Raw genomic sequence first — 19,994 nt, forward strand, 5'->3', positions numbered from 1 at the left:
AGGTGGGACAATCTGCTAGAGAAAAGAACTTAAGATGATTTCAAGGATGCATATAAAGGGTCTGGGCTTAGGAAATAAAATTACCACCTCATTTTCAGCAACTGAATAAAAGATACATTGGGGCACAAGATAAGGACTGTTTGAGATGACAGGAAGCTTGAAGCATATGACTTTTATTTCCTTAGTAAAATCTGAAGCAAAGGTTTCAGCTTTAAGGTGGGTGGTTGAGGGTATTCAGTAAAGGAGATAGCAAGATAAATAAACATGAGCCCTGACTTCAAGGAATTTACATCTAATAAGGACTGTATATTTTGTTAATATACAAAATGTCGTATCCCAAAGTTGATTTTGCTAAAATATCTTCAAAGTGGTAAATGGGGAAAAAAGACTTTACAAATCACAACTGTATATCTCTGTATATCAAGTCTTTCCCAGAATTATTGTTGACAGTATATACTAGTTAGAACAACTGCAAAAAAAGTTTGACACGTAAAGTTTACAAATTTGCAATCAAAATAATTTCTTCTAGAAAATCATTATTCAATATTTTATGAAGCTGCTGAAACAATAATGAAAGATACCTATCAATATTAATGCCAGACCCATCATGCCAGGGACATTTTCTATTGACTGAATCAAAAACTTCAAAATGGAGCTAAAAAAAAACCATATCCCTGGAACAATCTAGTTCCTTTTTGAGCAAGATGGCAGGCAATGAACTGGGAGTGATTCTGAGGCACCCCCTTCTGTCTTGCCAGAATCTGACCACCTTGGATGTTACCAAGTTGACTCTGCTTTCACTTGAAGTTATCAGCAGACAAGCCACAATCTATATAGGTACAACTGGCCATACAGCACATAGAAAGTCAGCAGTAGTAAATATTATTTCTGAAGGTCATGCTGTCCAATTCAAAAATGACCTGGAAAGAAATGTTATCATTAAGTTGGGTTATGCGAATGCTAAGGTTTACAAACTTGATGACCCAAGTTATTCTCAGCCAAAATATTACAAGTCTTGTGGAAGTAGCACACCTGATGAATTTCCTACAGACATTCCAGGAACTAAAGGAAACTTCAAATTCATCAAACATGTCTCTTTTGTGGATTGTCCCAGCCACAACCATGCTGAACAGTGCAGCAGTCATGGATGCACCTCTACTATTAAGAGCTAGTAATGAGTCTTGTCCTCAGCATCAGATTTCTGAGCACCTAGCTTCCATAGAAATCATAAAATTGAAACACATTGTTATTCTACAGAATAAGATCAATTTGGTGAAAGAAAGTCAGGATAAGAAACAATATGAACAGATCCTTGCATTTGTACAGGGTACAGTTGCAGAGAAAGCTCCTATTATTCCAATTTCTGATCAGCTAAAATATAATATTGAAGTTGTTTGTGAATACATAGTAAAGAATATTCCAGTATCTCCATGAAACTTTACTTCAGAACCTAGATGATTGTTCTTTTGACATTAATAATTCTGATTGTGAAGTTGATAACCTTAAGGATGGTGTGGCCAGTGGTAGTATTCTCAAAGGAACGTTAAAGGTGGGTCAAGAGTTGGAGGTCAGGCCTGGCATTGTCTCTAAAGATAGTGAAGGAAAACTTGTGTAAGCCCATCATTTCCAAAATCATCTCACTTTTTGCATCTAATAGACTATGTGATGATTGTAAGAAGAAGAAAGAGACAAGATGTGAGAGTGACAAAGGCAGTGCGTTGTGCAGAGTGCTGGACTGATCATAGACTTATCCTTTCAAGCTAAATATTCGCATTCAGCAAAAGTGCCGCCCCCAAGGCAAAATGACTACCAGAAGAATTAATGTCAACAATGGAGCAGAAAAGGAGTGGGCAGCTTTCAGAGATTTGGTATACGGCACTGCATTTGCTTATCTGGTCAGAACACCGGCAAAGATTGGTTTGATGAAAATGATGGAGAAATTCAGAAGCTGCTAAATGAAAAATGAAAACACCACAAGATATGCCAGCAGGATGGTTCATCCACATCTAAGAAGGCAGCATTTCATTCCATCAAAAGCAAAATACAAGCAAAGCTTAGAGAGATGCAGAATTCCTGACTCAATAAGAAGGCAGATGAAATTCAGTTTTATGCTGATAGTAACAATCCAAAGCGCTTTTATGATTGCCTGAAAGCCTTTATGGACTAAAAACCTAAGGTGCATCACAACTACTCGGTGCTGATGGAGCCACATTGATTAGCAATGGGGACATGATCCTAGAGAAATGAACTGAACACTTCCCTAGTGTTCTCAACAGACCATCATCAATCAATGCTGAGGCCATTGATCATTTACCTCAGGTTGAAGTCAGTCCCTCCTTAGCTGAACTTCCAGCTGAAAAGGTTTTGAGGGCCATTAGGTTTCTTTTATGTGGCAAAGCTCCCTGGTGCTGATTCTATTCCAGCTGAAATTTACAAGGTAGGGGGACCATTGCTCATGCAAAAGCTGACTGAAATTTTCCAGGTTATATGGCAAGAGGAAGTTATCCCCCAGGAATTCAAAGATGCCTCCATTGTCCATCTCTATAAAGGTAAAGGGAATAGATTGTCCTGCAGCAACCACATGGGGGCCTCTCTCTTAGTCACTGCTAGCAGAATTCTTGCTAGAGTCCTCCTTAATAGGCTGATCTTTCACCTGGAAGATAGTCATGTACCTGAGAACCAGTGTGGCTTCAGAAAGGGCCGAGGAACAGTCGATAAGCTATTTGCTGCCTGACAATTCCAGGAGAAATGCCAGGACCAGAACAGAGTTCTGTACACATTTGTAGATCTGACCAAGGCCTTTGACACTGTTAGTCATGAGGGCTTATGGAAAATTATGTCAAAATTTGGCTGCCCAGAGAAGTTCATCAGTATTGTACATCAATTTCATGATGGCATGTTTGCCTAGGTTTTGGATAGTGGACAATGCTCTCATGCCTTCCCAGTCACTAATGGAGGGAAACAGGACTGTGTGTTTGCTCCCATGCTTTTTAGCATGATGTTTTCAGCCATGTTGTCAAATGCTTTTAATGAGGATGAACATGGCATCAAGGTCAACTACCATACTGGTGGTAAGTTCTTCAGTTTGAAAAGGCTACAAGCCAGGACCAAACTGGAGGGAGTGCTGGTGCATGATTTTCTGTTCACAGATGATTGTGCACTCAATTCAGCCTCTGAAGCTGAGATACAATAAAGTATGGATCAATTCTCTGCTGCCTGTGCTAATTTTGGTCTAATAATTAACACCAAGAAAACACAGGTGCTCCATCAGCCACCACCACATCATCCATACGTGGAGCCATCCATTACAGCAAATGGAGAAGTTTTGAATGCTGTCGACAAGTTCACTTACCTTGGCAGTGTACTTCCCAGGGATGTACACATTGACAATGAGGTTGATGCACACATTGCCAGAGCTAGCTCAGTGTTTAGGAGGTTCTGAAGAAAAGTTTGGGAAAGAACAGGTATTGGACTAACTACCAAACTGAAGGTCTACAGAGCCATTGTGCTTGACCTCGTTATTGTATGCCTGTGAAACATGGACAGTCTACCAGCATCATGCCAGAAAACTGAATCATTTCCATTTGAACTGTCTTAGGAATATTCTGAGGATCACCCGGCAAGATAAGGTACCAGACACTAAAGTCGAGCTGAACTACCAAGCATTCAAACTATGCTTCAGAGAGTGCAGCTCTGATAGGCTGGCCACGTTGTTCGAATGCAAAATGTACGCTTGCCACAAAGATTATTTTATGGAGAACTCGCATAGGGCAGGTGATCACATGGTGGTCAGAAGAAGCAATACAAGGACACTCTCAAGGTCTCTCTCAAGAACTTTGGATTTGACTGTGCACCATGGGAGACACTGGCACAGGACCAGTCAGCATGGCATGCCCACATCAGAAAGAATGTTGTCCTCTATGAGCAAAGCAGAATTGAGACAGCACAAAGTAAACGTAGGATGTGCACATTTGGAGTATCCACCCCAAATATTCACACGGACTATCTGTGCCCAACCTGTGGTAGAGCATTCTGAGCTCACGTTGGTCTGATCAGTCACAGGCGGACACACTGAAACTTCACTTTATCATGGTGATGTCATTTTGGTCCTCTTCAAAAATGGAGGAGAACAACAACACTTTTTGCAGAACATAATGATCTTCAATATGCTGCTCCTGGAGGCCTCATTGGTGTTGGAACTAAAGTTGCTCCAACTTTGTGATGAGCTGACAGAATGGTAGGACAGGTTCTTGCAGTTGGAGCACTACCTGAAATCTTTACAGAGTTGTAAATTTCCCATTTCCTGCTTAGACGACTTTTAGGTGTGCGTACTGAAAGAGACAAAAAAGCAGCAAAGGTGTAGAAACTGTCCAAGAATGATGTACTCGTGGTCTACTAGAGGAAGAGTCAGTGCAGTAAAGGCTGGTTTAGGCAAGGTTGTTCTTACTAATCCTATGTGCACAAAAATAGGGGGAAAAAATTGTCCTTAGTCAAAGAGTTGAGAAACATTGGTGTTTAATTGGCTGGGTTCAGATAAGAAAAGGAGTGACAATCTAGCCAGCAGTAGGTGATGACTAAAGAACTTTCACTGAATGCCTAACTTTGGTTGAGGAAGGAGATTCTACTTAAATCTAGAGGTATATTTTCAGAGCAATAATGGGGAATTAATTTCACAGCTCATTACATTTTGTGAACACTGGATAGTTGTTTTCATTTCTTGTGATGAAAATTTAACCTCTGGTATTAAAAAACTAGTGAGTGTCTGCAGTAAATGTAAAAATTGTATAATGGTGGATTTGTTCCACATTTTATCAGGAATTAATCATACGCATACCACATGTCTAATTTATGCATCAGTGCAGGTTTGAAATTGAGATGTTTGCAACAGTCAAGACATCTTCACTGTAGTACATTTAACAAAACCTGTTTGAAATAAAGTTTTTCTTATTTTTTTCATTTTTTTTCTTTGAATAGCCCCAGGCCTCAAAAATTGTTCCAATAATAAAATACTTAAAGAAATAAACCTCTTTCCCAAAGATAATTCTTCAGCTTTACAAATCCATTCTTAACCTGATTTTAGGTGCCCATTATTGGATTAATATCAATGAAATTTTCTCATTCTTCCAACTTGTCCAGTGAACATTTTCTGTACAACTTAAAAGTTAATGTTCTAGAGAGATTTACTGGACCTATTTACTGAATTTTTTAAAGATTGAAAATTCATTTTTTCTACCTAGTTATAAAAACCTTTCTATTGCTAATTTTGACAAAGAATTTAGTCAATATTTGTGACTATCAGCAAAGAATTTATGTGATTCTTGGGCCAATATTGTTTGTAAACCTTAAAACACTACATATGTGTTGAAATTATGTGTCTCTGTTGCAGAAGTAGTTAGCTTGTTTTTTTCACCCCCTAAATAAGTGCTTATCAGAACTAAGTCCTTGGCTCCCTCTTCATTTGTACATACCCTCAGAATTGTGATCATTTTAATTTCTCCCATCATCACTTAAATATGAATTTAGCTGCATCTTGGCTGCTTTTCCAAATTCTATTTGCCTACCACCAAAAGTTTCCTAATTTCATGATCTTTCTCCTTATTATCATCTCTATTTCAATCAGTGGGATGTAGACTTAAGTCAAAACCATGTTATATTTCTTTTTTGCCCAACTTTTTCCAATCAGTTGCCAAGGCCTGCCAGTTCATTATAAAATGTGTCTTGATCCAGCCATTTGTGTCTCTTCTCTTCACTACAATCCTATTTAGGATACTCATTACTTTGTACCTAGATTATTGCTAAAATTCATCTACCTGCCTGAATTCCAGTCTATATTATATACTACTTCCAAGTTAATTTTCATACTATACACTCCACCCTTTTTCATCACTTCTCTCTTGGAAACCTTTAAGTGGCTTTCCATGGCCTTTGTATATAACCTGGTATTTAAGACCATCTACTTAACTGACATCAAAGTCCCTTTCTAACCTTGTCTTCTGTACAAGCCTTCCCTTTCAGCTATCTTCTGCACTTTCTTGGTTACATGCCTTTGTATACTTTGTTTCCCTTCCCAGGTCCTTTCCCCCACAACCTAAAGTAGCCCCTTCTCTATCTAGCCAAGTCATCTCCATCTTTCAGAGCCCAACTCAAGTCTCACTTCCCTGGCGGAACCAACTCTTATTCACATCCTATGGCTGCCCCTTCTCATTAACTTATTGTCCTTGGATATTTAATAATACTTTACCTTATGACATCTTTTTGTTGCCGTTTTCTTCTGAGGTTCTTAGTTAAGAGTTTGTATATGTATGTCTTGTCTTCCTACCTAAATCATAAACTCCAGAAGGTAAAGGACCATGTGCCCTGCATTCTTTGAAAACTCTAAAATCTTTTAACTATTTTGATTGTGCATCTTTATCAGTAAAAAAAAAAAAATTAAGCATGAACTGAAAGTAAGTGTGGATTTATTTATAAATTATATATTTACTACTTTTCTAATAATTATACACATAATAAAACTTACATGATAACATAAACTAAAACAAGCCAATGATGAAATAATACACATAGGAGAGTCACAAGAGAGTTTGAGTAAGACAGTAGCATGAGTAGACATATACTTTTTAGGGAAATCACTGGCAGTTATGTGGAGGATTGTGATGGGAAGAGACATGAGATAAGGAGAACACTTAGGATATTGTCCAGGCAAAAGATGATGTGGCCTAAGTGGTGGGTTTGTAAGCAGTGAGAATAGAACAGAGTAAGAGATGCGAAGGTAGATCTCAAAATTTTGTTTAGTTTTTTCACAGTGAAGGGACATCTACCACAAAAAAAAAAAGTGCTGCTTTAAATGCTTTGCTGTAGATGAGAATTTTTGTAGTCTTTGACTTCCTTGTGAAGAACTTTAAAGTGTAAAACAGAAGAGTTTATATTTTATCCTAGAGGTAACAGGGGGGCATTGGAGTGTATTGAGTAAAGGAGAGACATGGTCACACTTGGATTTAGGTAAGTCACTGTATAGAGGATAGATTAAAGTAGGGAGTGAAATAAGGCAGTTTGCAGGCTATTGGAATAATGTCAACAATAGTTAATGAGGAATTAAACTGAAATGGTGGATTGTGAGGGGAAAGGAGCTCTCTTTTTGAGAACTGTTACAGAGAAAGAAATTATAAAGTTTGGCAATTGATATTATGAGATGAGTTCAAGTGAGAAGTTCAGTAACTAACTGATTTAAAAGATATTGATATCCTCAATAATAATGATAACAAGGTATTTTAGAAGACTGATGGGATTGGGGGAAAAGATAATGAGTTCTGTTTTGCATATGTTAAGTTTGCATGCCTGCTGAACATCCATTTTAAAAAATGTCTGTCAATTCATTATGTGAAACTGGAGCTCAGAAGAGAGCTCAGGGCTAGATATATAGCTCTAGGAGTCGTCTTTATAACAGATAATTGAACCCATAGAAGGTTCACAAAATCACCATGTAAGAGAGTGTAGTGAGAAAAGAGAAGAGACCCCAGGACCAAGTCTTGGGGTACAGTACTACAATTAGTGAGTGGGTCATTGGTACGTATATACAGCAGGGGAGACAAAGAAGAAAAAGCAAAAGAAAGAAGTTTTAGGATATTTGAGAGGAGTGAGAATCCAGAAGGAAAGTCAAAACTGTCAGATGCTACAGAGAGGTTAAGAAAGATGAGTATTGAGAAGGCTATTTGATTTGGTCATTAAGAGATCATTAGTAAGTTTAGAGGGAGTAGTTTCAATTAAAGGTTGGAAGTCATATTTCAAAGTGTGTAAGAGAAAGTGAGGGTATAGACTGAAATTTCCAGTAGGTAGAGTAGACAAGAAGAGATATATATATATAGGCCATTTGCTAGCAGGGATGGTAGAGTCTGTTGAAAGTTGTCTGAAAATTGGGGATACTTGGGTACATGTCTAGGTAAATAGGGTAAAATCAGTAAATAGAGAGAGTGAATACTGAAGAGATTGAAGAGTATGTTCGTAGGGAAAATCTACTTAAAAGAATAGGAGAAGATCAAATTGAGGGTGCATGTAAAGGGGTTGGTCCTGTTGAGAAGGGCCACTTCTTAAGAAATTAAGGAAGATATGAGGAGCATGAAATGAGGAGATAAGGATAAGAAGGAGCTTGGGGTAAATGATTTTCCAGTAAAGTATGAAGTGAGATCTTCAGCTGAGAGATTCAGGACAGGGTTGCTGTGAGAGTCTTAAAAAGAGCACTGACTGTCTTGCTCCAGAACTATTCAGCAACACATAGGAGCTAAGGAAGGAGGTTAGAAAAGGAATACTCCAGGCTTGGGGTTTGGCAAGTTGTGAAAGTAGGACAAGGGAGCAAGGGAATTGAGAGTAGAAGATGGTAGGATCATGAAGTTAGAGCTAGAGAAAGCTTCAGAATCCATCTAGTCCAACTCCCTGTATGTTAGGGGTGAACAAATGAAGGCTCTAAGAGGTTAAGGTTATGTGCCCAAAGTCTCAAGGTAATAAGTACAAGAGGCAGGATTTGAATTCAAGTCTTTTGACTCCAGATCCAGAATTCTTTCCACAGTGGGTTCACTAAGAGGTCATGATTAGGGAAGGAAGGAACTGTAGTCAGAATAGAAATGTTGACCTGTGAAAGAACTGAGAGGTTAGGGAGATTGGATGTCATAGTGTGAATAAAAAATAGATGTAGGACCAGTAAAACACAGGGAGAGATTGAATGGTAGAATATTGTTGTGTAATGTTTAATGTATAGGGATATTAGATGTTCTTGAACAGGGTAATGGAAAATCTTCACATAAAGCATGATTAAGGTTGTCACCATCCCTATGAGTAACTTATGTGGAATGGAGAAGTGTGTAATGGGAGTTAAGTAAATTGAAGGTCTGGGAGGTAACATCAACTAGTATGATAGCATGAGTTGGGATGGACTGAGAGCCACTTGCTTAAGTTGTTGAGAAATAAGCACATTACAGCTACCATGATCCTAAATTGAGTGGTAAATTTGTACCGAGTGAAACTCAGAAGAGAGGCTACTGAATGATGGAAGTAGAGGAGAAAGTCTGGTAGGTTTAGTGAGGAGCAAGTAGTATTCTAACTCCACCCAAGTCTTACTGAATGCTAGGAAAAAAACAATTAAAAAGCAAGGAAATATTTTTTAATGTTTTTGTAAAGAAGAGCTGTATAAAAGCATCCATTATTCTCATAAACTCAGTTCTACTGTCATATTATTAATACTCTAATACATGTGGCATATTATATAATCACAGTAAGACAACTTGTTAAGTAATTAGATTACATTTGAGTAAAACCTTTTACCCAATTGCAAATACATGTACTAAGGGATGGGCAAGAGATTTGGTTGAAGTTGGGAACAGTTTATTTTCTGATTTGCAAGTGTGAGCAACTTTTCTCAAGTCCGCATTTCTCACCAGAGGCCAAAGGTTAAATACAATGTAAAATTATTTACTCTTCCACTTGTTCACTAATGTCTCTGTGTGAAAGAATCTTTTCACACAACTTAAAATTGCTTGACACATCAAAATTAATTTGTTAATGATATTGTAATACCTGAAAGCTTGTAAGTCAAAAGGCATGCATATCCCTTGGGATTTTATAGTATTTGGCTTTCTTCATTAGATTTTCCTTTTATGTTCTTTTGCAAATTCTGTTAAGTGTTTTAGTGCAAATATATGACAAGTGGGGTTTTATGAAGTATAATACTTTCCCCCCAGAGATCTTAAACTGTTTTGACTAATCCAGGATCATATAGCCAGTAGAGTAGTTACCCTGATTAAAAAACCAACAAGCCTGTAACCCTTAATTTGACACATGGTATCATTAATGCCCTACTTTTTATCCAACATATATAGGATATTCTGTTATTTGAATTTCCATTTTTAATGTTAAATTTAGTGAAAAAATTATGTTTCCTACTGTAGCAGAAGGAAATTTAAATTCTCTACTTCTCCAACATATTTGCTCACCTTGAACATTTATTTTGAATATTGTAAAATGCCCCCAGAAGTACTGAAAGAGAGTGAAGCAATATTGAAAATACACAGAAGTGTGATTGAAACTTTGAAGCTGCTAATCCAAGTAACTTCACTTTTAGCATCATAGTTCCTCTACAGGATCTTCTTGTCTTTGGAATTAGCTGTGATTCCAATCTGCAAGGGAGGTAGGAGTCAGTGGTAAGTAAGAAAAATAACATTAGCCTTACAAAGACTAGGTCTCTTTTAGTGAAGATAAATGCTAGAAGCCAAGAAGTAGAAAGTAAAAGAGAGCCGGACAGCAAAAGTATGGATTCCAGTATTATTTCAGCCCAGCTTGCCACCTTAGCTACTGTTAAGCAGATAGTCTAGCTGTGGCACTATGTTTCTATAATATCAGAGCTGATTTTTCAGTAGCCTTACTTACCACCTGTCTTATACTCTTAGCTTTTCCTGTATTGATGGCCTTAATTAAAGACAGATTCACTGGTCCTTAGTGCAGGTTTTTCTAAGGCTGGAACTGCTGGTACAGTTTATATTTATATGTGATACTTATATGTGGAGTGAAAAAATTACATACACTGATGAAGAATGCTTCACAAATATTGAAAGAAAGTTATTCTGAATCTTTATCATGTAAGTCCTATATATTTGGTGAAAGGTTCCTAAATAGAAATGTATTTGGTGTGTACCTTCAGGTGAAAGTAAGACAGAATATAAGAGGGAGTGAGTCTGAATTTTGGGGTGAAGTATTATCTCACTTTACACATTGGATAAGTTCCTGAAAAAGTGTGCATAAATCAAAAATGTGTGTCAGATCATTTTCCATTTGACTTCAGAGATCCAGTTCTGAGAGGAAACAAACACAGACTACCCCTATGGCATAATAAAAAGCACACTTAAGAATCCTAATATTCATTTCAAGTAGCAGTCTGCCCTTGGTCATTACAGTATATAAGAACTCGGTCCAATCATGTGTTTTTGTGTCATGAAATTCTAATTTCATGTTCTTTGTCCTGGATGGAGATTATGTCTTTGCAATGCCTACCTCACAGGGTGGTTATAGGGAACATGCCTTATAAAACTTAAAAGATGTATTTTTGAACTATTATTTTTACTAGCTTGATACATGGTAGGGCTATTCCCTATAAACTTCTTGCATTAAATTAAACCTGACACTGAAATTTTTAATCAGGTTATGTCCCTGCTCTAGATCTTTTCTTGATTCAATGCATTTTTTTTTAGCTTTATATATTTTTCAGGAACTTACCTAATGAAATTAAACTATATTCACATTCATACCGCCTCTCAGACTGTCTTACCTTAATCCACAGAGGTACCTATTCCCAACTGTAGCTATACAAACTTAATTCCCTGAAAGCTTCCAAAGGGATTTTGGCTTTTTTTTTTTTTTAAATTAAAAACCAAGTCAGAAGATTTCTTATCAGCCAATCTTTTTTAAGTACAGAGAAGGTCCAACCTATGACTCTCCTTTTCATGCCAAAGACCACCCTGGACAGAGACTTCCTTCTCCATTGATGCAGTGCAGCTGGAGTCTCAGGAGTCCTTCTGTTTGGAGGTTCTAATAGAGGAAAGACAATAGTCCTGCTATCCCTGGAGTTGCATCAATGGGATGTGTTTTTGACATTCTCATTTAAACCCAAAATGAGTTCACATAGAAACAGTTTTTATAAGTAGGATTCATGGGACATTACTTCAGCTATTGACAGATATAGATAGAAATCTGCTCGGTGAAATCAATAGTCATTTGAAGGATTGGCCTAACTAGCAATGTTGTAAAAAACGAAGTGGAAGTATCAAATTGGCAAAGATTATAAAAGACATAATTAGGCCGTATTGGAAGGACTGTGAGGAGATAGACACATTACCGTAATATTGACTGAGCTGTGAATTGGTCCGAGTGATCTGGAAAAAATTTAGTATTGGGTGAGAAGAGTCACTAAAAGTTAACACTTTTTCACCTAAAGCCACCACCACTGGGCATATATTCTGAGGAGATCTCATAGGTAACAAAATGACTGTAGCAGCATTCTTTATGGTAGCATTCAACTCACTAGCATTTATTAAGTCTTATTATGTACCAGGCTCTAGAGATACAGATAAAAAAGTGAAATAGTCCCTGCCCTCAATGATTTTATATCCTATTAACAAACAACTGCAAAGTGGGTACCCATCAGTTGGGAAACTGCTAAACCCAACCTGGTGTATGAATATAATAAAATATTATGTTTCTGCAAAGAACAAGAAACATAAGGATTTCAGAGAAACAGTGAGATTTTAAGAACTCTAATTCTAAGTAAATAAAGTAGAACCAAGGGAATAATGTATGCAATGACTAAGTATTATAAAAGAAAGTAATACAATTGCAGTAACCTGTCTTCTTCTCAGGAGCAGCAGATTAGTCAGGTAAGAAGCCTAATTGTTGTGCTTCAAAAAACAAAGTAGACCTTGCTGTCAAGATGCTTATATTCCGTCTTGAAAGACCTAAGTGTATATACAGGATAAATAATAGTAAAACGTTTCCCACTTCTTGGTGCTGAATTGGGAAACTGGGTGGGTTTTTGTGTGTTGTATATACTGCCAGGTGGTTGCTATGTCTTTTGAGTTTTGTGCAACTTTTTCTTTCTTATGAGAGGATTTGATACATAGGGCAATATATTGGAAACTTAATTGAGTTGTTAGAAACAAGGTATCAATAAAAAAAATTTTGAAGTAGATGAAAAATGCATATAGCTCAGGCTAGCCAGCACATAATGTAATAGGAGCAAAAAGTAAAGCTCGGAAATTATACAGTGATTTCAAAGATGCCAAACTGCTCACTGCCACAAAATCCCATCTTTTGTAGTCCACTCTTTTCTCACCATAATATTGAAAAAGTCATAGTTGTACATGACTTAAAGTGGAATAAGAAGATAAATGGTAAGTATAAATATGTTTCAACATATTTCCAATGATGATTCACATTGAAAAAATGGTGTTAAAAAATCATCAAGATGTGTAATCAGAAGAGCTGTTTATTTAGTAAGAATGAGTGACAACAGATAGACTACCCATATTTTTCATGAAATATTAAGGAACCAGAAAGTTTACCAGTACATTGAGTGGCTCTTCAATGGAAGAGACTTTGCTAAGGGTCACATAGGATGATAAAAATGCTTGGACTTTTTTGTGCATTCTTGACTGTTTCACTTTACCCTTGGTGTTAGCTGGAGAGTTTATTCATATATCTTCCTCTTTTATTCTGCTTTGGAAGCAGGAGCACTCCCCAGTTTCTCTTTTGATTTCCTTGTCTTTTTAACTGTTTCCCTTTTCCCTCTCATATTTCTGAAATATTAGCTTTTGCGCAGTAGCTCTTAAAGTGATGAATGAATTATGGATTCACATGTCTCAGCCAGTTAGAAGTCAGCTGAGAGATTGTTATTGGTCCAATGGTAATCCAATAATTAAATTGGGTGAAGAGAAAGAGAATTTTGACAACTTTCAAGTTTGAGAACAGCTGATGTACAAGTATTTGCAAATATGTATGACCTAACTTCATTTTTTATAAATTAATTTTCAAATCCTAAATCAGTATTTAGTCTTTAGAGATGCTTCCTAGGAGGCATCATAAAATTTGCAACCAGTTAGAAATTAAATGCCTTTGATTATGTCTGCTTTATTTAACCAGCTGTGTGTCAGTATAATTTAAGTCACTTTCTCACTATAGCGTGTGTTAGAAAATGACTATACTTCAACTTCTATAGGCTATATAAAGAATTTGCTTTCTCTCTTTAGGTCCTGGGAACGCCAACGCGAGAGCAAATTCGAGAAATGAATCCAAACTACACCGAATTCAAATTTCCTCAGATTAAGGCACATCCTTGGACTAAGGTGAGTCTAAATGAGTGGAATAATAATTAAGGTATAAGGGCCAAAAGTACACTATATGGCGTTAATTTAAAATTTAGTTTTTTCTTAATTTTTAAACAAAATTACTTTGAGACCTAGTTGTTGAACCCAAGATATTACACCAGTTCAAGTGAGTGTTTATTGATGATGTTCATAATATATACCCATTTTGATTGCTTGTAGACATTACTACTCCAGATCTGTATTTGAAGGTCATAATAACATGCTTATATCAATAGGCTATAAAGTTTGGAAAGGTATAAGATCTCGTATAAGATATGATGACTATTTCTAGCCCTAAAGAGTTTTTTCTTTTACCTTTCTGGTAAATAGTACCTATTTCCTGCATCACAAGAAAGATAACATGCATTTTTTTCAGTTCACTGGTCTTACTATTGAAAATTTGCCTTTAAAATTATAGCTTCTCTCGTCCTCTCACCCCCTCCTCCAGTTTCTTCTTTCATGGTGCTGTGGGACAAAAATTTAAGCATTTCTATTCCTGCCAGTGATACAAATGGAAAGCTATTTGAAATGTTGCCAGTGTTTCACTTACCAGTCAGAAAACCATAATTCTATATTAAATGGAGAAGATATAGTACTAACAGATTTTTAAAAGAAAAGATAAATTTTACTAAAAGGTAAATTTTGACTACAAACTAGAAGAACTTAAATTGAATTTTTCTCATTTCAATGTGCAACATTAAAGAATATTAACATTAAGTTAATGCTAGAGCTAAAATGATTTTAGAAATCAGCTATTCCAGCTCTCTCATTTTACCACTGGGTTACCTGAAGCTACAGGTTACGGAAATTAAGTGTCTTGTAAGACTACAACTACTTATTGTAAGAGTCCAGTTTAGGATCAAAGTCTCCTTAATCTTTATTCACTACCTTCTCTACTCTGTCTTGTTTGTCCTGTCTCATTGTACCCTTTTTAAAGGAGTTAGAAATGGTTACCCTAACACTGTGAAAAATACTGTTTATAGATCTAGTTATGCTGAAAACAAAAAATTTGGCTTCATCAACATCTGAATTCTTCATTTTTATAGAGTAGTCACTTCCTAGCATTTAAGAAAATCTACTTATGCTGCTAGTTGTGCTCCCTCCCCAATTTAAATCCAGATACCTTATAATATTTTAATGATAGTTAAAAGGATGTAACTAACACAGACAGAAAGAGCAAGACTTGAATATCTTCCTGACTTATTGATTTATTTTTGCTGAGTGTATAATAACTAATACCTGAGGTCAAATGTATTTACTCTATTCCTCTACCCCTAATTTAAGTAATTAGAAAATGTGGAGGGCCTCAGGAGACTATTTCGATTTGAAGGACTAAATTGATATTTATTTCAAGGTGTCTTAGGAGTATTCAAACCTACCTTGGATCATACAGAAACCGTACAAGGTCTCAAGAATCATTCAGACTAAGGGTGTCCTAAGGCTACTCTAGACCTAACGTTGTATTGGCGTATCTCAACTTAATTCAGCATTTATGTGAATTGTTGCAGGATTACAAGTAGTCAAGGCAAGATCACTGCTGCATTCAAAAAACAGATAAGGAATTTTTGATGCAGAAATTTTCAGCATATGTATAATTTCAACATATATTGTCAAAAATATCACCCAAGGTAGTATACATCACATTTTCAGGTAGCTGGAAATAGGTTTCTGTGTCATCTCAAATTTTTTTGGAAGACATCCCTACAGTGTAATTTATAAGATAAAATAAAATACAATAATACTAATAAATGATATTTATTTAGAGCTTATGGTTTACAAAGCATTTTCCTCACATCAACCCTTTCAACTTGGGAGGAGGTCTGTCTGATAGAGTGCTACAGAGATCTGTGCTTGACCCTTTGCTATTTAATATTTTTTATCAGTGATTGAAATAAAAGTATAAATTGCATGCTCATCAAATTTGCAAATAACTCAGAAATAAATAAAATAAGTAACAGTGCATGTCAGAATTTTAAAAATTTAGTCAGCTAGAACAGAAGGAATTAGGATTGTTTCACCTAGAGAACAGCTCAGTTCAAATGCTGCTTTATACATGAGGTCTTTCCTCTTCCCTACTCCACATACTGCTACCTTCCTCACCTTCACCCCCAAATTGCTTTGTATTTATTTTCTTATATATACTTTTATATGTGTGTGCTGTCTCCCTGTAGACCGTAAGTTCTTTGAGGACGAAAACTATTCAGTGTTTTTCTTTGCATCCCCAGTGCCCAGAATATATTGTAGGCACTTAAAAGATACTTACTGAAACAAAAAAACGTAGGTGTCACCACAATGAACGTCTTCTTCAAACGTGAGAAGAACTGTCATGGGAAAAGGAATTAGGCTTATCCTTCTTAGATGCAGAAGGAAAAATTCAGAGCAGTAGGTAGGACTTCTGAAATTTAGGTTTTATGTAAGGAAAAATCTTCCTAAGAATGATAACTATCCAAAAGGAAAATGAGTTGTTTCAGGAAATAGTAAGTTATTTCACTAGAGAACTTCAAGATAAGACTAAATAGTTACTGTATAAGAGGATTCTTATTCAAGTATGGTTAAAACTACATGACCAGGTATAGATATAATCAATAAGTTCTCTTCTCACCCTGAGATTCTTTGAAGGAATTTGTGCAAGTATTACTATCGTCTCCATTTTACAGATAAGGAAACTGCAGCCCAGTGGTTAAGTAACTTACCCAAGTCACATAGTTGATTTCAGAAGCAGGAGTTGAACCCAAATCTATGACATCAGTGTTCCTAACATTGCATTATACAGCCTGTGGTATTAGCTAGAATGGGTGTGGGCAAATCTTTCAAAATTTCATACAACTGTAACAGCAGAAGGATTGCGATGAATTTGGATACCCCTGTAATATCCCTTTGGATTCCTGGGTGTTTTTATTTTTTTCTATATTTTGTACCACTAGACAAAGCAGCAAGAGTCACCTTTCTATAACAAAGGTTTTGCCTAAAATTTGAAAGTAACCTTGTCCTGTCTTAGCTAGAAATAGAAATAGCAGTCTGAGTTATTGTGACTAAAGTGGTTTTTCTTCCACCAGAGGTGTTTTTGATTCAGTTTGTACCAGCTGAGGGCACCGTTAAACATGTGAGGAGCTGCTTCCTTTATAAGTGTGCATTGAGAGTTGTATACATATTCCTAAGTTGCTCAGTATTCTACTATGACCTCAAGAGCAATAGCTAGTATTTTTAAGGGAGCAGGCACAGATCAGGGATTAAGAGAAAAGTATATGGTATGGAAATAGCAAGGCAGAGGAAAACAAGGTAAAGATCAATAATGTCAAGTGTCTTAAGCTTTTAAAATCTAGTACTGATGTATAGAAGTCTCCACCTAAAATCTAATCCTTGTTTTTTACTATGCCATTTAGGAATATTAGGGCTACAAGACATCTATAGAGATATTTCTTCTAGCTTTTGTAGTCAGTAAATAAATATTTTCAGGGTTTTTTATGTCAATAAACATTAAGCACCTACTCTATGCTAAGCCCTGTGCTAGCCACTGGGGGTGCAATGGTAAGGCAAAAAGCAGTCTCTGCTCTTAACTATCTTACAGTCCAAAGCTTATCTAATTGTAAGGTCCGGGAATAGAGGTAAGGTGTGAAAGCTTTACTTTACTGTGAAAGAAAAGAAGCTTATGGCTGTACCAGCTTCATCATGAAATCTTCCTGAGGTTCCTTCCCAAGATTTTAAAATCAAAAGAGTTTTTTTACATCTGAAGAAAAACAAATTGACTTTACTGCTGGCTCAGGATTTGCTTCTCTAAGATGACATATCTTTGGGACATGGAAGGGAAGGTTAACATTGAATAGAAGTACATTGCAAGCAAAGAGAAGATTAAAAATTAGTGAGGTGGGCTTAGAATTAAAAAGGAATGTGTACTTGGCTATTCCTTGCAGATACAAATATCAGACAGTCCCTGCCTTCAGTGAGCTTACATTATAGTGCTAGAATCTCCTGTACCTCAGTTTCTTCTCTAAAATGATAATTGCTAGACCTTTCTTATGGGTTTTTTACATGGATAGAGTGAAATAATTGCTTTTTAAAATATGAAAGTGCCATGCAAATGTGGAGTGATAATTTTGTTCTATATCTTTATGTATTATAAGAGTAAGAAAACACTATGATTTATAGTGAATAGTATCAGATTAGCAGGTATTAAGTTTTGGTTCTTGCCCTAGTTCTGACCTTGTGACATCTTGTCAAGGGTTAATAGAAAGATACATAGTTTTGCCTCCCATTTTTTTCTTTGCTTGGCCTCAGACTGCCTCCCAGTTTATCCAGTCCCCTCCCTCTACCATCTGTACCATTGTGAGGTTGTTAACTGTGGTGGTATCTTCAGAAATCTAGGGGACAGAACAGGAGAGCAGTCAGGACCTTTTTTTTTTTTATTAACTGTAAATTGTGGTAGAAGTCTTGCTACTCTTATTCACCCTTGCCATCCAATATTCCCACAATGAAAATCAATAAGTTTTCCCATCCCTTTTCTAAAACCTGTATTTATACTTGCTGCCATTCATATTAGCATCTGATTGAACTACAGCTGGTTGACTCTTGTATTTCTTTTGAATTTTCACTTTATTTATGTATGTACTTCATTTTTCCTCTGGAAAAAGAAATATTTTGAAAAACAAGGTTTTTATTACACTGATGCAGAAAATTATACCTTTCATTTTAAAATCTCTACAGAATGCTTATATAAAATACTGTAGCTCCCACGGTGAAAAAAGTCATGTTTTAATGCTCATTATTTGTATCACTATAGGAATTCTAAAAAGGGAAACATGGATGTATGTTGGAGTAGCTAGGAAAGGCTTTTGTGTAGGAAGTAGCAAATGGAAATGATCCTTGAATGGTATTTAAGATTGGGATTGATAAAGTGGAATTGGGAGAGAATCCCCAAAAAGGTATAGAACTAGGAATGAACATGATTTATGTGTTAGCTGTACAAATGAGGGAGTCTTCTAACTTAAAGAGAGATTGGTTGCCATTTGGGCAACCCATGTGATCTAGATTATGAAAGACTTTTAAAACCATCATTAATCTTTTGAACTTGATCCAATATGCAGTAAGACTTTGCATAATAAAAGGAATACTTTGGGAACATTAATCTGACAGCTGCATATACGATGAATGAAGGAATGGGAGGATTTGCTCAAATAACTGTAGGAAATGGTGATTGGTGTCCATTTACTGATTCAAAAAGAGACCCTTCAAAAGAGAGAACATAGGTAATTATGTAGGGGAAAAAGTATCTAGCAAGTCATAAATACATGTTAAAGTGTAAGACAAAGTAAAAAAGCTTTGAGAGAGACATAGTTAAAAGTACCATAAGATAAATTTTGTATACTTACCCTTTGTGTAATATTACATTCTTCCAAGATTCCTAGTTTCGGTCCTAACCTCTTTTTCAGTCAATAGTAGTGCTAATCAATTTCCATTAAGTGATTTACAATGTACCTGACAATAAAAACATTCTTTAAAATTATGTATTCCTTCTAGCCACTGATGCCTTTCAAGGGTAGTGTTGACTCTTATAATAGTCTGATAGATATAACATCTTTATACAGCTACTTTTTCTTTCTCTCCCTGGTCTATGAATTGAGCGCTTGTTTTATGAATGTTGTTGAGTTTTTATTCCCCCAAATAAAACTATAATAAAAATGTTAATATACAGGGACATATGCAAAATTATTTTTCTCCTTTTGCTTTGTTTAAGCAGTGAATTCAGACTTTACTTTTTCATTTTTATATCCTAAGTGATAGAATTTCAAAGTCAGAAAGTTTTTAAAAGCATTTTTTATCTGTGATCCCTTTTTCCCCCCTTATCATAGCCCAATTTAGGTTGCTTAGGTATTATCAAGGAAATTTATGACTGAATAAGGAGGTAATGAACCAGTTCACATAAGCAAGAGCAAAGGATAATTAATTAGGGGACAGTCTGTATATTTCCATAAAACATAAGAAGACTTAGAGGAAAGCTTTCTGTGTATTGGGTAGATCTTGTATGGAGTACATGGAACAACATGAAAAAGAATCTTAAAAATAAGAAGAAATGAATAGGTTATAGTCTGTATCAAAGGA

General features: G+C 36.0%; 1 protein-coding gene and 1 pseudogene across 8 annotated transcripts in view; both read left to right on the forward strand.

The window, feature by feature from the left end:
* GSK3B (glycogen synthase kinase 3 beta) overlaps positions 1 to 19,994 on the forward strand; it is a 288,178-nt gene that overhangs the window by 205,176 nt on the left and 63,008 nt on the right. For all 8 annotated transcript variants that reach the window (XM_072613910.1, XM_072613911.1, XM_072613909.1 and 5 more), the window contains exon 8: positions 13,782 to 13,877. In XM_072613910.1, the coding sequence (XP_072470011.1) occupies positions 13,782 to 13,877 (96 nt within the window). The remainder of the gene's footprint in view (positions 1 to 13,781; positions 13,878 to 19,994) is intronic.
* Positions 617 to 4,670, forward strand: LOC140503326 (eukaryotic translation initiation factor 2 subunit 3 pseudogene; annotated as a pseudogene).

This window comes from Notamacropus eugenii, chromosome 5, assembly GCF_028372415.1.
Source record: "Notamacropus eugenii isolate mMacEug1 chromosome 5, mMacEug1.pri_v2, whole genome shotgun sequence".
Lineage (NCBI taxonomy): Eukaryota > Metazoa > Chordata > Mammalia > Diprotodontia > Macropodidae > Notamacropus > Notamacropus eugenii.